At 35.6% G+C, this 17894-nt stretch overlaps 1 protein-coding gene across 6 annotated transcripts in view; it reads left to right on the plus strand.

The window, feature by feature from the left end:
* Positions 1-17894, plus strand: part of INTS6 (integrator complex subunit 6) — a 94871-nt gene that overhangs the window by 4139 nt on the left and 72838 nt on the right. The window contains exon 4 of one of the 6 annotated variants that reach the window (XM_021065292.1): positions 1104-2263. The exons of the other annotated variants lie outside the window; for them this stretch is intronic. Within the exon in view, the coding sequence (XP_020920951.1) occupies positions 1104-1121 (18 nt within the window). The 3' untranslated portion in view covers positions 1122-2263. Of the gene's footprint in view, positions 1-1103; positions 2264-17894 lie in introns of those variants that run through there. 6 annotated transcript variants of the gene reach the window in all.

Raw genomic sequence — 17894 nt, forward strand, 5'->3', positions numbered from 1 at the left:
TATTAAGGTGGAAAAACAGTTGATTTTTAAAAGATTTTTTTTGGTTGGAAAAGCAATCCAGTCCAAAAAGTATAAAACATGAAATACAACTCTAAAACATTTCAGATTAAAATACAATATGTACATTATACAAAAGTGAAACTGATTACACCTTATGGTTTTATAGCCCTCACTTTTTTTTCCTTTTCTTAAAATGTGTTGTATTCAGGGTTTGAGCCTGAATTCTTTGCTATAAAGTTAGACATGAATTTAGTGTTAATCCCTCGAAGTTCACTCAGGAAACAACAGGGAAAACATCCTGCCTCACCACACTCAGTGACTCTGATAGTCTACCCACAGGCGCTTGTGCAATGACTTACAGACACTAGTTGATGAGTGGTCTTAAAATGTTAGAGGAAATTATTCTATTTGTTGTATCAGAGTTTAATTTAACCATACTGTATAATGAGGTTCTGAAAAGTAAAACAGTTTTCATTGGGATGCAATAACTGGCTGAGACCATTAGGATTTCTCGGTTTTTGAAGTATATACAATAAGCCACTCTGCAGGAAGAATTCTGAAGCCATTCTTGAATGAAAGGGCAGGTCCAGAGTTGGGGTTTTTTTTGGTTGTGTGTTTTTTTGTTTTTTGTTTTTAATTTGAAACCCCTGAAAAAGTGACTGTTTGAACTTATGAACGAACCCATCTTTCCTCCCTTAACTCCCCCGGTTCCTCTATTGCACTTGCTGTTAGCTGAGGATGAGACAAGAGCTTTAAATCACATGCTGGTTCACTGTGGGATAATGCAAGTTGGTCCATTTTAACACTTTTTGAGATTGCTGCCCTGTAAAATAAAAGATAGTGACGAATGTGTAATGTTACACATAACAAAGGAATATTAAATCCAAGGAGCTCAGTTTTTATGTTGTAGGGCAAAGCACTCTTACCACAAGGATACTTTGAAATAGACATTTTGCTTTTCCTCAAGTTTCATGAGCCACAGTTTTCAGGAGTTTTATAAATTTCAGGAAAATTCTTCCCACAATACAGCTTTTTGGTTTCTTTATATAGAAAGAAGCAGAATTGTTCCCTTGTTTTAGAAATGTTTATGCTTCACTTCTTAGGGTAACTTCAGCTCCTGAACATCTTTGGAGATGGTTGAATGTAGTCCTATAGCATTGGAAATATACACTGCAACTTGGAGTCACTTTGTTTCTGTTTTTATGGAATTGCACTTCTATTGTTTAATTAGTAAATGTGTATTTTCTTATCACATTAATCTTTTTATGTTTCTTCTTTCTGTGCTGCTTTGTTTTGCAACTCTTAACTTAGGCCATGAACTTTTCAGTTTGTTTCTTTAAAATAATGGATTTCTTTTCATATTCTTTTGTTATCTGTAGTGTCCTGTCTTACTGCTTAAGGCTTTGATCTAAACTTTTAAGTTCAAAGACAGATATGAAACGACATTTTTCAGTTGTCCTTATTTCCTTACTATTGGATATTCTTAATATTTGATTGTCAGGTTGTCATTGTGTAGCAGAACTATTTTTGTTTTTCTGAATCACATTGATAAATGGGAAAGGCCTTTAAACTTTACCTCCTATTGAAAATATTTCTTAGGTGCTTCCTTAGAAAAACCCATTAAAAATGTTTCTTAGGTGCTTCCTTAGATTGTCTGGTTCCTTAGAGAAGCTGAAGACATTTGTGACTTATTATTTTATTTTTTGTCTTTTTAGGGCTGCCCCATGGTATGTGGAAGTTCCCAGGCTAGAAGTCGAATCTGTGCTCAAGCCGCTGGCCTATACCACAGACACAGCAACGTCAGCTTTGAGATGTGTCTGTGGCCTACACCACACTCATGGCAACGCCGGATCCTTAACCCACTGAGCAAGGTCAGGGACCAAACCTGCATCCTCACGGATCCTAGTCAGATTTGTTTCTGCTAAGCCACGACAGGAACTCCGACGTTTGTAATTTAATCCTCTATTTTCCTTTTCCCCGTTGCCATCTTCCACTAGAGAACACTTAAGTTCTTGTCTATAAAGCTCACAAAATGTTTGAGGTTGAAGGTGATCCTGCTGTGCTCTTACCACTTTTACCAAGAGAGGACCTGGAGATTAGGATGTTTTATATGTTAGGATTTATTAATTCAGCAAGGAGGAGAATGCCTCTCAGTTACTTTGATGAATAAGCAAGGATGCGAGGAGTAATGTTAATGCTTATGACCTGAATTGGCACATAAAAGTGACACTAGCATTAGAGTAACTTAGGAAGCCACAATTTTCCAAATGAAAGTGACAATGATTGATTAAGATGTTTATTTAGAAAACATATTTCCAGAAGATATTTTTCATCATAACTTTGTCTTGCTAATTTAAATGTATGTTTTCTATTGAAAAAAAGAATAACTTACCAAAAACTTGAGATGTCTCAAATATTTAATACTGAATGTAGTTCATGTATTTTCTTTGTAAGGATATCTGCCTGTTTCTGTGGAATACCTTTATTCTGTAACCCCAATATTTCTACATAAATACTTCCCCTTTCATGCGCTATATTAGGATCTGCAGAGCCCACAGTACTAAATATAAAGTATATCATCTCAGTAGTTGAAGGAAATGAGAAAAGGTGAGCCAGATGAAAGTCAGAGCATATTGAAGATTTTTGAATAATTTTTTGTAAACAATTAAATGTGGGTTTATATATATGCATTTAAATATATAGATGACTCTACATGTGTTCCTCCCGCCCATAAACGTGCACATACGTGATTTCCTTAATCCTAAGAGTACTTTTAATATCTATATTGCATATGCTTAATTAGCATACCTATAAATAAAACATCTTTGAGATATTAGCCAGGATACTAACAGAACTTGCAGGTCATTGCTAAGGTTAAAGTAGCCGAGAAAAAAATGATTCTTGGTGATTGTTTTCCATAAACACTTTTGATATATCACCAACAAATTCCTTGCATATGGAAGTCCTTATAAATATTTAATTTTGATAATTAGTACCATTTGCTGATATTTCTATAAATAGGGAACAATGTATAGTCAGTCTTTTCCTTAGCAGTAGTAACACCTTATTAAGTTATCATTGCACCTAAATTTGATAGATTTTTTTTTTCCACATGTGTTCACTGGAATTTCAGGTAATCCTGATCTTTTGAGCCACTGAAAATTTGGACCTGCCTTAATATCTGAAGTTTAGACCTATAAAGTTTTAGAGGTCCGATTAAAGTTTCATATGTAAATCAGTTTACTTTTCATACTTTTCTAAATCATTCTGTTTTCTGTCAGTGTTTTCAACATTGTTTATTATCCTTTTAAAAGTCAGGTTCCAGTTAGTTAAGCTGCTCTCTATTAGTCTGGCCTACAGTTCATCATTTTTGATTCCACACTCCTACTACTTAATATACTAGTACTCATTTGATTGTCCCAGGACTTAGTGCCTGACCCATTACTTTATGTGTTTGGTAAAGACAGTTATCCATGAAAGGAGCTAAAGTATGTGTTTTTTGAGGGTTTTCTATTTTAACTGTTTACCTCATTGAAAAATGGTGGCTTTCAGACAAAAATTGGATGGATATTTAAGAAGAAAAATTTTAGCCAATTTTATCCTTCAGCAGAAAGAGCTATATGTGTAATTCAGGTAGATTTTTCGAATATTTTTCCCCCTTTACCCAAGCAGTCTCCATTTAGTGTCAGGTAGTACATACATAATACAAAGCTGCTTTTCAAATGTCGTAGGTGAAGTAATGAAAACTTGGTTCTCATTTGGGCTTTTTGGTTTCCCTGAGGCTGTCAACAAATGTATAGATAATAGTTTGGTGTATATTGACCTACAGATACTTTTTAAAAGAAAATAAATTATTATACTTGAACATTCTGTGCTGAATATGAAGTGGAAACGATGGTGAATGGTACTTTGTAAATTTTTTCTTTTCTAATTTTTAAATTGTAAAAACAACATCAAATTTACCATCCTAAGCATTTTTAAATGTACAGTTCAGTAGTGTTACGTATGTTCACATTATTGTGCAACCAATCTCTGGAACATTTTTGTCTTTGAAAACTGAACCTCTATACCTATTAAACAATAACTCCTCATTTTCCCCTCCCCCCAGTCCCTAGCAGTCAAAGAATAGCACCTTTCTACTTTCTGTTTCTATAAATTTGACTATTCTAGAGCTACCTCCTAAATAGAATCATACAGTATTTGTCTTATTTCATTTAGCATAATGTCCTCAAGGTCCATTCATGTTGTAGCATGTGTCAGCATTTCATTTCTTTATATGGCTGAATAATATTTCATTGTATATATAGCACTTCTTTCTTTTTAAATTTTGCATATGCCACATTTTGCTTGGGGATGGATGCTTGGGTTGCTTCCATCTCTTGGCTGTTGGGAATAATGCTGCTATGAACATGGTGTGTAATGTCTCTCTGAGATCCTGCTTTCAATTCTTTGGGGTATATACTCTGAAGTAGAATTGCTAAATCATGTGGTAATTCTATTTAAAACGTTTTAAGGAACTACCATGTTGTTCTCCATAAAGGTTATACTGTTTTTATATTCCCACTGTTAGTGCACAAGAATTTGGGTTTCTCTACATCCTCGATAACTCTATTTTCCTTTTCTCTAATACTAGCTATCCTTATCAATTTGAGATGATACCTCATTGGTTTGTTGAATTTACCTAATTATTTACATTGAACACGTCTCTTCACATGCTGAGTGGACGTTTGTATATTGGCTTGGAAAAATGTGTATTCAGGTCCTTTGCTTATTTTTTTAATTTTTTTTTTTCTCTTGAGCTGGTAGTTCTTTAAATATTCTGGATATTAATCCCTCATCAGATATGTGGTTTATAAGTATTTTCTCTCATTCTGTGGGTTGCCTTTTTACTCTTGATTGTCCTTTATACAGAAGTTTTAATTTTTGATGTAGTCCCGTTGTTCTATTTTTTCCTTTTGTTGCCTTTGCTTTAGGTGTCATGTTTAAGAAAACATCGCCAAATCCAATGTATTGACACTTGTCCCCATATTTTAAGAGTTTTAGTTTTGTATCTTTAATCCATTTTGAGTTAATTTTGGAATATGGTGTGGAGTAAGGGTTCAGCTTTGTGTTTTTGCCTGTGGACGTCCCAGTATTCCCAACACTGTAGAAGAGACTGTCCTTTCCCCTTTGAAAGGTCTTGGCAAGTCCCTGAACTTGAGGCCTCCTAAAATTATTGATGAATAAGGGACTTGTAGTCAAATTTGATTAAATTTTTTTTCTCCTATCTTTAATTGTGTAAAAGAAGAGTAATGGCCAGGAATGTGAAAACTGGATACCAGTCCTGATTTTGACCTTGAATTACTATGTAACGTTGGGCAGTCACTTTACCATCTTGTGCCTCTCTTTCTTCATTTTCCAAATTGCCAGTAATGAAGCATTATTTCCTTATTGTAGAATCAATGAGAGGTTGAAATGCGATGGTATATTAAAATGTACTTTAAAAATTATGAAGTGCTCAGTAGACACAAAGCATACTTTCCCCCCCTCAATAGATTTACCTCTAGTTTTCTGTTTTTCAGCTTTGAATTTGAAATTACAGTAATAAAAATCTAGTGATATTTGAAGCTGATTTTTATTATGTGCTTTGAAATCCATTAGCATATTGAGTGTGTGTGTGTGTGTGTGTGTTTATAATGTGTGTGTATATATATCTGTTCGGGAGGCTTTGTATTGCTTCTTAGGGAACAGCATGACAAGTAAATATAACTGGAAAATTGTCTTAATGGCAGTTGATAAGCATGGAATAAAGTACAAGGATGGTATTTTGTTTTAAAAATGTTAAAACTAGATGAATGTAGTTCAGATAAGTCAGGAAGCCATTCTTTTATAGGAATAGTTAGAAAAGGAACCCTTAGAAGACAAAAACACATGCTTTAGGATTCTTTAAAATAGAGAGCCTCCCCTGAGTGCATTTAAGATGAGATTTACGCAAGTTTGATTCGCAAGGAACTTTTAAGGACCACATCTATAGGGTAAATTAAGAAATAAGTGATTTATTTCTTACTGAGCATTAATTTTAAAGGTGGTAATTTAAATGAAAGATTTCAAGACCTAGTTTTTATTCTTTGAAAACACTTGCTATAATTTATCTTCATAATTTTACACTCTAAAGCTTTTCTAAAGGACCAAAAGACTGCCTCGTGACTTAAATAGAGAATGAAAAAGATATCCCAATGATGTCATTGCATTTTTAATTAGAAATTATTGAAATTATTGAAAAGTCATATTTTTACAGAAGGTGAAAATAATATGTTCCCACTCCTTCAAAGAGAATTTTATTTTCCCTTCATGCAAAAGAGTGTCAATGATATTGTATTAAACTATGTACAACTGAAAATTAAAAGACCAGGAACAAATACTTAAATGACAGAATTTTTACTTAATTATTTTGAATTGAGTTAAGGTCACTTATAGTCAGAATTAGCTAAAAGTATTATTTAGGATTTCTCCAAAGAAATTGTGCAAGATAACATGAAATTTTCTTAAAATATTTAAAATTTTTATCATCATAATCCTTCACTCAAATTTATACTCATAAATAAAAATGTCTTGATAGGTTTCTTTTCTTGAGTTGATGTACCAGCTCAATATACCAGCCCTGTCTTCTTTCATTTTAAAAGAGTAATTTCCTTAAATAAACTTAATTTTTATGGGAGTTCCTGTCATGGAAATTAATCTGAATAGTATCCACGAGGACATGGGTTCAATCCTGGCCCCCTTTAGTGGGTGGGGGAGTCCGGCGTTGCCGTGAGCTGGGGTGTAGGTCTCAGACACGCCTCAGATCCCCTGTTGCTGTGGCTGTGGTGTAGGGTGGCAGCTGGAGCTCCAATTCCATCCCTAGCCTGGGAATGTCCATGTGCCACAGGTGTGGCCCTAAAAAAAGGCAAAAAAAAAACCACCCTAAAAACCCAATTTATTTAGCCTTACTAATCTGTTTCATTAAAGCATGATCACAGACGGTGTTTGGTTTTGTTTTAGTCTTTATTCCTTGATCCCTCTTCTTCCCCCTAGTCTTTTTTGTTGAGCTAGTCCTTAAATACACGTATTTTAAGTGTGAAGCTGAGTGAATTTTTATATTCACTCTTGGAGGAAAAATACTGAACTTTTTGCATCTACTGACAGAACTCTTCTTTAGATTTTCTCTAAGTATTATGGTGATTGTTTCGTGGGCATTAGAATCAATAGCGACGTTAGGTATTTATTCCATCTTACTCATTTTATAAATGTACAGAGTAAGCCCAGAGATGTAAAAATGCTTAAATTCTTCACATTATGAAATATTTCATGAGTGCAATTGGTTATGGGACAGCTATACTGATTTTAGTAGTAATTTGTGCTTTATTTAAGAGCAAGTTTTCTTAAAAGTATAAACAGTGCATCCAAGTCCCTTTGGTGGAGGACAGGGCAGGGGTGGGGGGGCGGGAGAGGTGTATCTGTAGTTCTCTAAAAAGTCTTTCAGTTCCTCTGGGAAAAGCATTTCATTTTGTCATTGTGTTGCATTTAGCTTTTCTGTAGCGCTCTGTTAAAATACTGTTAAATTCAGTTGAATTTCCTTACCACTCCATTGTCCCTCTCACTCCCTGAAAAAAATAAGAATGTGAACGTTGGGGGATAGGTGACAGGATATTATACTATTGTTATTTTAAGGCTTAGATGCTAATATTTTTATTTTATAGGACTTTTTGATTTTGTATTTTACAGTTTACTAAGTTTCTGATGTAGGGATCATAGGTCTGTTATAAGTCAGTTATAGACTAGCTGACAAAAAACAACCTGCTCAGTTAACTTTTGGTCGACTTTTCCAGTGTAGTATGCCAAACAGGATTACTGCTGAAAATGTCTAAGTTTTTACCTGGACAATTTCATAATTAGTTAGCTGTCATGTTTCCTTTGACATAAGATAATTTTGAAAATCTCTAATAACTTTAAGATTCAGAAAAGTCTGGCTCTGTGAATTCCCACTCCACCCATGGGTTTCTGGTAATTCATGTGATCTCTTAGCCTCAGTTTCCCCACTAGGAAAATAGTATGAAAGAATCTGTCTTGCAGGATTGTGGTGAAGATTAAATGATATACAACATAATTTATTATTATAATACATCTATTACCATTTTTGTGTGTTTCCTTTTTTTGAATTTTAAAAATTGGAATCGTGGCCAGAGTATTTTATTCAGCTTTTTTTAGTAACGAGAAGTGTGGTGATAGTTTGTTAACTGCTTCATTAGAACTGGCTGTGCCTGGCTCTGCTCCTCCTAGCTTATGTTGTATTGATTGGCACATCCCTTCACCTCCCAGAGCCTCAAATTTCTCATCCGCAAAATGGTGGTAATACCAGTCTTGAAAAACATGTTGAGGGATTGGAATACTATTTATGAGTCATTCAGCAGAGTGTCTGCTTGAGCCGTGCTGGGAACTCGGATGATGATGGTCACCTCTAAGTGTTACGGTGAACACTTAGCAGGGTCAAAACTTTCTAAGCTGAAAGCTTTGAGGGAGAAAAACAGAATACAAGTTGTTCCATGACCCTCCATGCATTCAGTATGAGAAGCTAGAATTAGGTATACAGTACTTCCAGCTAAAGTAAAATTTCTTGTCAAAGGGAGCGTGATGGTTTTGGCTTTGAAATGAAGCTCTGTAGGTTCCTCCAGAAATACTTTCCCCTTGGTGTTACAAAAATCTTTTCCTCAGAATCTTTATTTCTTATTCAGAATTGGTTTGATAACTGTGAATACTTCAAACAAACATGTTTTTGATTTGCAAAGCAAGAAAGTTTTTAAACTTCTTTGAGGAAGTTTAGATCTGAGTCCATTTTTAGGGCTTTGTAATGGTATATTTTATTTCATTTTTTATTTTGTCTTTTTAGGGTCATACCCGTGGCATATGAAAGTTCCCAGGCTAGAAGGTTGAATCGGAGCTGTAGCTGTCAGCCTACGCCACAGCCACAGCCACAGCAACGGAGGATCCGAGCTGTGTCTGCGACCTACACGGCAGCTCACGGCAACGCTGGATCCTTAACCCACTGAGCGAGGCCAGGGAACAAATCCGCATCCTCTTGGATACTAGTCAGGTTTGTTACCTCTGTGCCACCATGGGAACTCCTGTAATAGTGTATTTTAGAATTCAGGTTGGTGATAGGATAGGGCTGGAGGATGTTCTTGTGCAGTAGAAATGTTGGATGTAAAGTGTATGATCCCTTTTATTGTTTGTCATGTAGATCTATATGGGAGCAAAACATAATAGGATAAGCCTAGGAAGGATTATTTTTTGTGATATTTCTCTTTTAGGGGCTGTGTGATTTGAAATTTGATTATTTTACTATATTGAGAGGTAGTTGCTCATAAAAAGTATTTTAACTTAAAAGTCTTATAATTAAGAGGATTAGTTGTAACCAAAGGACCAGTTTATATCAGCTTAGCAATGTCTTTTTTTTTTTTTTTTTTTTTGCTTTTTAGGGCCATACCTGTGGCATATGGTGGTTCCCAGGCTAAAGGTCTAATTGGAGCTATAGCTGCTGGCCTATGGCACAGGCACAGCAACTCGGAATCTGAGCCACTTCTGCCACCTACACCACAGCTCACTGTAACGCCGGATCCTTAACCCACTGAGCAAGGCCAGGGATCGAACCTGTAACCTTATGTTTCCTAGTCGGATTTGTTTCCACTGTGCCATGATGGGAACTCCAGCTTAGTGATGTCTTATCAAAACTTATTCTAGTAGTTCCCTCCTGGCTTGGCAGGTTAAGGATCTAGTCTTGTCACTGCTGTGGCTCTGATTATAGCTATGGTAAAGGTTCAATCCCTGGCCTGCAGGGAACTTTCAAATGGCGAGGGCATGGCCAACCCTTCCACCTCCCAAAAAAACAACAAAAAACTTACTTATTCTAGGTCCTACATACTCTTGCCTTTTTTTCCTGTACTGTAAGAGCAAATTACATTTTAACATTTTCTATTAGTTTTGCCCAGATAAGCTGAGGGTCTTTGGAAAGATTATATCATCTAAAAAACTTTATATTGGAGAAAGGAAAACAGTTCTGAGTATGTGAGAAAAAGTAATTGTAGCATTAGTTATTACATAATGTAATTTGTAACTAGTCAATGACAGGATTGATGCTGGCATACTAAAGGAAAACTCTCCGTTTGTCTTAAAGCTGATGAATCTATTTAGATATTAGGAAACATCAACAAGTCTTGACTATTGGGGAGTTTAAACACTGGAAGCATCCAGACAATTATTCTGAAAGGATTATCCACTATTGATTATTTTTAATCAATTGGAGATTGTTGAATATGCAGTGTCTGAAAGGTTAGGCTGCAAGCCACAGTGGGTGATGTTACAAAGGCTGGGTCCATAAGATAATGACAGATTATAATACTTTGATTATTGGGAATAAAGTGAGGTTTTTTGGTGACCTCTGATGTAATGCCTGAGTTGTGGTGGTTCCTGATCATTTATATACTTTGGAAGGTAATAAGTAATGTAAAATTTTGAATTTTTGTTGTACATTTTTAGTTATCAACCTCATTTCTCAACCCAGGAAGTTAGAATAATCAATTAATTGTATCCAGAAAATTGGGCCTAAATCAAATAGTAGAAAGAGTGAAAGATCTTTACATCTAAGTTTTATTGTTCATTCAAAATAATAATGTCTAATCCTAAATAAGATTATGTTGAATGTAAATCCTAATGTAGAAAAGTTATCTTGTCACGTTCCTAGAGCTTCCATTTCAGTGAGCTGTAGTATCCGTCAAAAACTTGTAACAATCTGTGCAGTCACCCACCCATCCATATGTGATATCTCCTTTTTCCTGAGGGTCATTTCTAAGGTAAAACCTTGGTGGATTTATATGTGTAGTTAGGAAGGCTAATAAAAATTTGTTTTTAACAGTAGGCCCAAATATTATGTGCTTTTTTGTTTCCAAAAAATGTAAACTATTTTGAAAAATTTAAATCTGTGAACACTTGAAAAGGTCTTTAACACAAGCATCAAAACATGTTTGAATTAGAATCTAGCAAGAATGAATTATTAGAAACTCTTTACCCGAGTCCATATACCTATAAAATGGATTTGGAGAAATTAATTTATTTATTTTAAATTTTTTATTTTTGTCTTTTTTAGGGCTGCACCTATGGCATAATGGATGTTCCCGGGCTAGGGGTTGAATCGGAGCTGTAGCTGCTGGCCTACACCACAGCCACAGCAACATGGGATCCAAGCCATGTCTGCGATCTGCACCACAGCTCACGGAAACACCAGATCCTTAACCCCCTGTGTGAGGCCAGGGATTGAACCTGTGTCCTTATGGGTGCTAGTCAGATTCATTTCCACTGAGCCATGACAGGAACTCTGGATTTGGAGAAATTTAAAAATGTCTTCCTAAAAGCAATCTTAGGGAAATTGAGTTACCACAATTTTTTTCCTGGAAAATGAAAAAAATTTTTTTTTTTAAAAAAGCCACGCCTGGAGTTCCTGTCATAGTTCAGTGGTTAACAAACCTGACTAGTGTCCATGAGGTCACAGGTTTGATCCCTGGCCTTGCTCAGTGGGTTAAGGATGTGGTGTTGCCATGAGCTGTGGTGTAGGCTGGCAGCTGCAGCTCCAATTCGACCCCTGGCCTGGGAACCTGGGAACCTCCATGTGCCGTGGGCGCGGCCCTAAAAAGGCAAAAAGACAAGACAAAAAAAAAAAAGCAGGGTCCCTTAAAGTTAATCTCACATTATGATTTATTCAGTTACATTGAGGTTGACCTGAAGTCATAGCACATGGGAAACAATATAGACTATTGGTTTTTCCAAGTACTTATCATGAATTATTTTCCTTTATTAAGTTTAGTGCTGTATTGCAAACTTGACTGATACCCAGCATTTGTTAGACTGTTCTTTATTTTCAGTTGTAGTCTTGAAGATACTTATGCTGAATGCTGTGGTTGAATTTGTCTTTTTTGTAGGACAGCTTTTGCATGTGTGAATGATTCTTTTGAGAGCATATTTATAGTATGGATGTTTAGAAGGAAGTAATGATAATGGATACAGATGTGATTTAATCAGATTTTTGCAAATATAATATCTGTAGGTTTGGTAGTAGTCAACAACCCAAGAAGATGATTAACTCTGATAGAAAAAGCAGATCTGTATACATTTTTGTGCCTTTTTTTTTTTTTTTTTTTTTTTTTTTTTTTTTGGCAAAGTCTATGGCATGTGGAAGTTCCCGGGCCAGAGATCTAACCTGAGCCACAGCAGTAATTCAAGATAAAGCAGTGGCAACACTAAATCCTTAACTGGTAGGCCACCAGGGGACTCCTTTATGATTTTTTTAAGATCAAATTAATTTTCAGCATTACTGCTGTATAACTGTACCTGTCTTTGAAAATGTGTTCTCATGTTAGCTTTTTTAAAAACTTTTTCTTCTATGTTTCCAACATGTTTATTATATACTTTGCTAGAAATAACATGTATTGGATGTATTAGGTTCTTTATCCAGAATATTAGTATTTTTTAAGTAAAGTTATATTTGATACTGTCATTACGCTTTTTCTGCCACTATAAACACTATTTGCCTGCTACTACTTTTTTTAATATTTTTATGGTTGCATCTGCAGCATATGGGATTTCCTGGGCCGGGGATTGAATCTGAGCCGTAGCAGTGACTTACACTGCAGCTGTGGCAGTGCTGGATTCTTGACCCACTACAGCTGGCAGGGATCGAACCCATGCCTCTGCAGTGATCTGAGCTTTTGCAGTTGGATTCTTAACCCACTGAGTCACAGTAGGAACTCCTACTACTTTTAAATTAATGCCAAAACCATTTATTTGTTATCCAAACTTCAGATTCCAGTTCAAATTCTGTGAAATTATTAAATATTTAATATTTCATATACAGTGAATTTGTATTACTGTCCTTTGGAGCAGTAATACTTAACTCTTACCAGTTACTGAGTTTAACATTAATTTTTTTCATGAAGTCAAGGTAGTAATTCTTCAGTTCTTATTTCCGAATATTTTTTTGTATTACCACTGCAATTAACATGAGTTGGAACTATGTGGGTTCACTTACGTGCAGAATTTTTTTTTTACTAATACATACTAGTACAGTACTACATGATCTGGGCTTGGTTGAAGCTGAGGATGTGAACGTGTAGATATGAAGGGCCACCTGTAAAGTTACATGTGGATTTTTGGCTGCAGGGATCAGCGCCCATAAACTTTGCGTTGTTCAAGGGTTAGCAATGTTTAGTTTATTATTCAAGTCAAATTCCAAGATGTTTCTCTTTAATCATTATGTTAAATACACGATTACCTCCTACTTCTGCTCAAGTCTTATTTTATCTCTTTCTAACGCTGTTGTTTTTAACATAAGGAATTATTAGATAAAGGAAGTATATATGTACATAGTTGTTGCGTAATGGAATTACTCGAGACTAAAAATGTATTTTTTTTGGCTGTGCCTGCAGCATGTGGAAGTTTCTGGGCCAGCGATTGAACCCACGCCCCAGCAGCTACCCAAGCTGCTGCAGTGACACTGCTGGATCCTTAACCTGCTGTGCCACAAGAGAACTCTAATAAATATATTTCTCTTATTGGGGAATTGTGACATGCTTTTCTTTAGTTTATACTTCAGTGTATTCAAAGTACTAGGTTTTTATACACTAGCAGATTTTTTTAAAAGCTTAGTTTTGGGATACTAAGCACATTTTAATTTCAAAGAGTACTTGTTTGGAATATGTAATAAATGCATGTGGTTAAAAAGTTTAAGCATTATAGGAAGTTATACGGTTACTTCAGTTCTTCGGCGGTAACCATGTTTGATCTGTTTGTAGTGTATATCCTTCAGAGATCTTATGTATGTAGTCAAGGGTATTATTTTAAAAGCACTAATTTCTTAAGATGAATATCTTGAGTTTTTAATGCCAAAAGGCTTACTTATGCTATACCACTTGAGATCTTGATTATAAATGTAATAATCTTGTGGAATTTGAAAACAAACATAAAACTTGTAATTCTGGCCTTAGAATATTGATTTTAAAGGCCTGTCAAGCCTTTATTGACTTAAATGATTATATTTTGTTTGGAACGTGTGATTAGCCAGTTATATATTCATCCTTGTAATATGATGAGCCTGTTCTCCACCCTTTGAATAGCTAAATGGTATTAATGATAGTGAATTATTGAACAGAAAATATAATTAGCACATCAAAACTGATTTCATAGAGTCAGTTGCTATAGTTGGAGGCAAATATAAAAAGAACTGATTAAAGAAAAATATTAAGTATATACATATTAATGTAGGTAGCAAGTAGATATTGAAAAAATTCTGGTTGTGGTATTCAAAAGTGTGAAGTTTGAGCATTACTAAACTAAAGAATGTTATTAATTCTGGTTGACTTGTGTTGCGCAGGATGTATTAAAAGCTTTTTTGGGGAGTTCCCATTGTGGTTCAGCAGGTTACAGACCCGACTAGTATCCATGTGGATGCAGGTTCGATCCTTTGCTGTGCTCAGTGGGTTAAGGATCCAGTGTTGCCAGTGAGCTGTGGTGTAGGTCACAGACATGGCTTGGATCCTTCATTGCTGTGGTTGTAGGCCCACAGCTGCAGTTCCAATTCGACACCTAGCCTCGGAACATCCATATGCCACAGATGCAGCCCTTAAAAAAAAGCTGCTTTTTTTCAATTCTGTATAGTTGTAAAAGTGTTAGTATTATGACCAATAAAGTTTTGGTTGTGAATTGCATTCTAAGATACTTTTTGAAGTAAGCTTAAAGTAGAAGAATATTTAATATTCATGTTTGTATATTTTATATTTGTTCAGAGGCTGATTTTTGACAAATTATGAAAGGAGGTGTCAAAAAAAGTTCCTAAATAATGTGAGGAGGTTTATCCTATTTTAGACATTTGTTGTTACCTCCTTATTATCTATGGTAATAGAGGAAAATAGGATAGATAATGTAGGCTTTATTTCATACTCACTGTTTATGTGCATTTTTACAGAGATGTAAGTAAAGGGAACCTAAAGCTCTAGTTTTGAACTTAACCATTACAAAATTTGGGTAGCAGTCTTGCTAGGTACTTGTCCAATATATGCATGAGAACCTTTAGTGAAGTAGTACTTATTTCTCAGGACTAATCCTTTTCATCTCTTTACATTTTTGCTTGTTGTCACTGTAATTTGCTTAAAAAGCAAGTTTTAGATTTAAAAAAGCACAGGCTGTTTCTGGAAGTTTTTTATTTTTCTTGCTAGGTAATAGACTTCTAGCCTAGAAGTATAATGTTACACATCTTTTTTTTTTTTGTCTTTTTAGGGCTGCACGTGCAGCATATGGAGATTCCTAGGCTAGAGGTCAAACCAGAGCTGCAGCTTCCAGCCTGTGCCCCAGCCATAGCAATGCCAGATCCGAGCCACATCTGCGACCTACGCCACAGCTCACGGCAGTGCCGTATCCTTAACCCACTGAATGGGGATTGAACTCAAATCCTCATGGATACTAGTGGTTCGTTACTGCTCAGCCACAACGGGAACTCCTATAATGTTATACATCTTAACATCTTTTTTGTTGCTTTCTTTTTGCCATGGCTTTCCCGGCACATAGCAAAATAGCTAGACAGTAATAGATGTGGGTTAGTTGAAGATGCTGTTGTCACGGGAGAGAGCCAGAGAGTGCATCTTGGGTGCTTGTTTTCCCTGCCATGGGCCCTTGGCTATCCTTAAGGGATTGTTTAAAGCACTGGCATCATGGTGGAGCATGGTGGCGCGGAAAGAAAACTTGAGCTCTTTGGTAGCCACTAAAAAATCTCCTGAATTCTCAGGACTGCCTTCCTTTTGCTTCAGAAGATAATAAGGCATATTTAATTCCTTTGCCCTCTCTCTCTACATTTGAAATTTCTTGGTTAAAACTAAACATTCTGCTTCTGAGAACTTGGGTTAGTGTTACTGGGGAAATTAGCTTTATTTTTACATTATCAAAACTCTTTGTTAGTTTTAACATTTAAACATTTAACATTAAAATAGTTTTAACTTTTTTTTTTTTTTTTTTTTTGTCTTTTTGCTATTTCTTGGGCCGCTCCCGCGGCATATGGAGGTTCCCAGGCTAGGGGTCCAATTGGAGCTGTAGCCACTGGCCTACACCAGAGCCACAGCAACGCAGGATCCGAGCCGTGTCTGCAACCTACACCACAGCTCACGGCAACGCCGGATCGTTAACCCACTGAGCAAGGGCAGGGACCGAACCCGCAACCTCATGGTTCCTAGTCGTATGCGTTAACCACTGCGCCACGACGGGAACTCCAGTTTTAACATTTTTTAAAGCATTTTCTTTGAAAAAATGAAATTGGTTTTAGTTGGTAAGATCTACTTTAATTGTATTTAAATTTTCTTAATGAGGTTTTATGCCTTAATTTAATTAACACCAGAATAATGTTAAATTATTGAGAGAACTTAATGAAAGCTTTTATATTTATCTTTAGTCAAACTCTTTTTTTTTACCTGAGACTTTTGACCAGTAGTAAAGTCAGATTTGCTAAATGACAAGATTTTTATTAATAAGTATTTCTAGAGGTAGAATATACTTTGCACTGTATCCTCAGTTAAATGTGTAGATTCTTTATGCCATGAACCCGTTCCCTGTGAGTGGGAAAAAAAAATGTGTTTGATTCTGCCAATGGCAAAAGTAAACTTTTAGTCCCTCTACTGGCTGCCTTTGTCATAGCAGAACTTAAAATTTTTTTTTCTTTTCAACTCTTATAACTAAGGTATTTATGACCAAGACGAATTTTGAGAGACATTCTAATATGAACTGTCCCCAAATTGAGTCACTTTATAAACATTTGGCGTAAAAATGTAAAACAGTGACTCTTAAATATAAAGATTTGAGAATTATTAAGTTGCAGAGGCTTAGCACTGAATAGCTAATAATAATTATATTACAGTGATTGAATCATAACTTTGAGATTCTTGAAATGTTAAATTTTTTTGTAAAACATGAAAAAAATCTGGATACTGGTAGACAAACAAAAATGTGTTTTAGTTTGCTGGGTAGAGATAATGTCAGAGAAAGATGCCCATTGTTGATGTTTCTGCCAAGAGTAAATGTACTACAAAAGGCAGAGGAGGAACTGCCCAAAACTGTATATAAAAAAACTTAATTTTTGCAAGATAGTCTGGTCATTTTCTAAAGTTGATTTAGAAATTTATGCTTAGAGAAATGTTAATCCAATTATTTTTATATAGAAGTAGGGGTAATTTTTCTCTGAAGAAATAGAAAACCTCCTTTTGTGTATAAATTACATTCTTTAAATCATTATTCTAATTTTTTAAAGATTTTTTATTACAGTTGATTTATAATGTTCTGTTAATTTCTGCTGTACAGCAAAGTGACCACACACACACACACACACACACACACACACACACTCTTTTTCTTTTTCTCACATTATCCCCCATCATGTTCCATCACAACATTCTATTCTTTTTTTTTTTTTTTTTTTTTTGCTCTTTAGGGCCACACCTGTAGCATATGGAGGTTCCCAGGCTAGGAGTCTAGTCAGAGCTACAGCTGCCGGCCTACACCACAGCCACAGCAACGCCAGATCCGAGCCACGTCTCTGACCTACGCCACAGCTCATGGCAACGCCGGATCCTTAACCCACTGAGCAAAGCCAGGAATCAAACTTGCAACCTCATGGTTCCTAGTCGGATTCGTTTCCACTGTGCCACAACGGGAACTCCACATTATTCTAATTTTTATCATAACTAATACTGTTACTTAGTGTGATTCTTAACTAAATTCTTTCGTCTTAGGAAGGGGTCTTAAGCACATTAGGGTTAAGTGGTTAAATAGGTGAAATGATAATGGCCATATTT

Source organism: Sus scrofa, chromosome 11 (genome assembly GCF_000003025.6).
Source record: "Sus scrofa isolate TJ Tabasco breed Duroc chromosome 11, Sscrofa11.1, whole genome shotgun sequence".
Lineage (NCBI taxonomy): Eukaryota > Metazoa > Chordata > Mammalia > Artiodactyla > Suidae > Sus > Sus scrofa.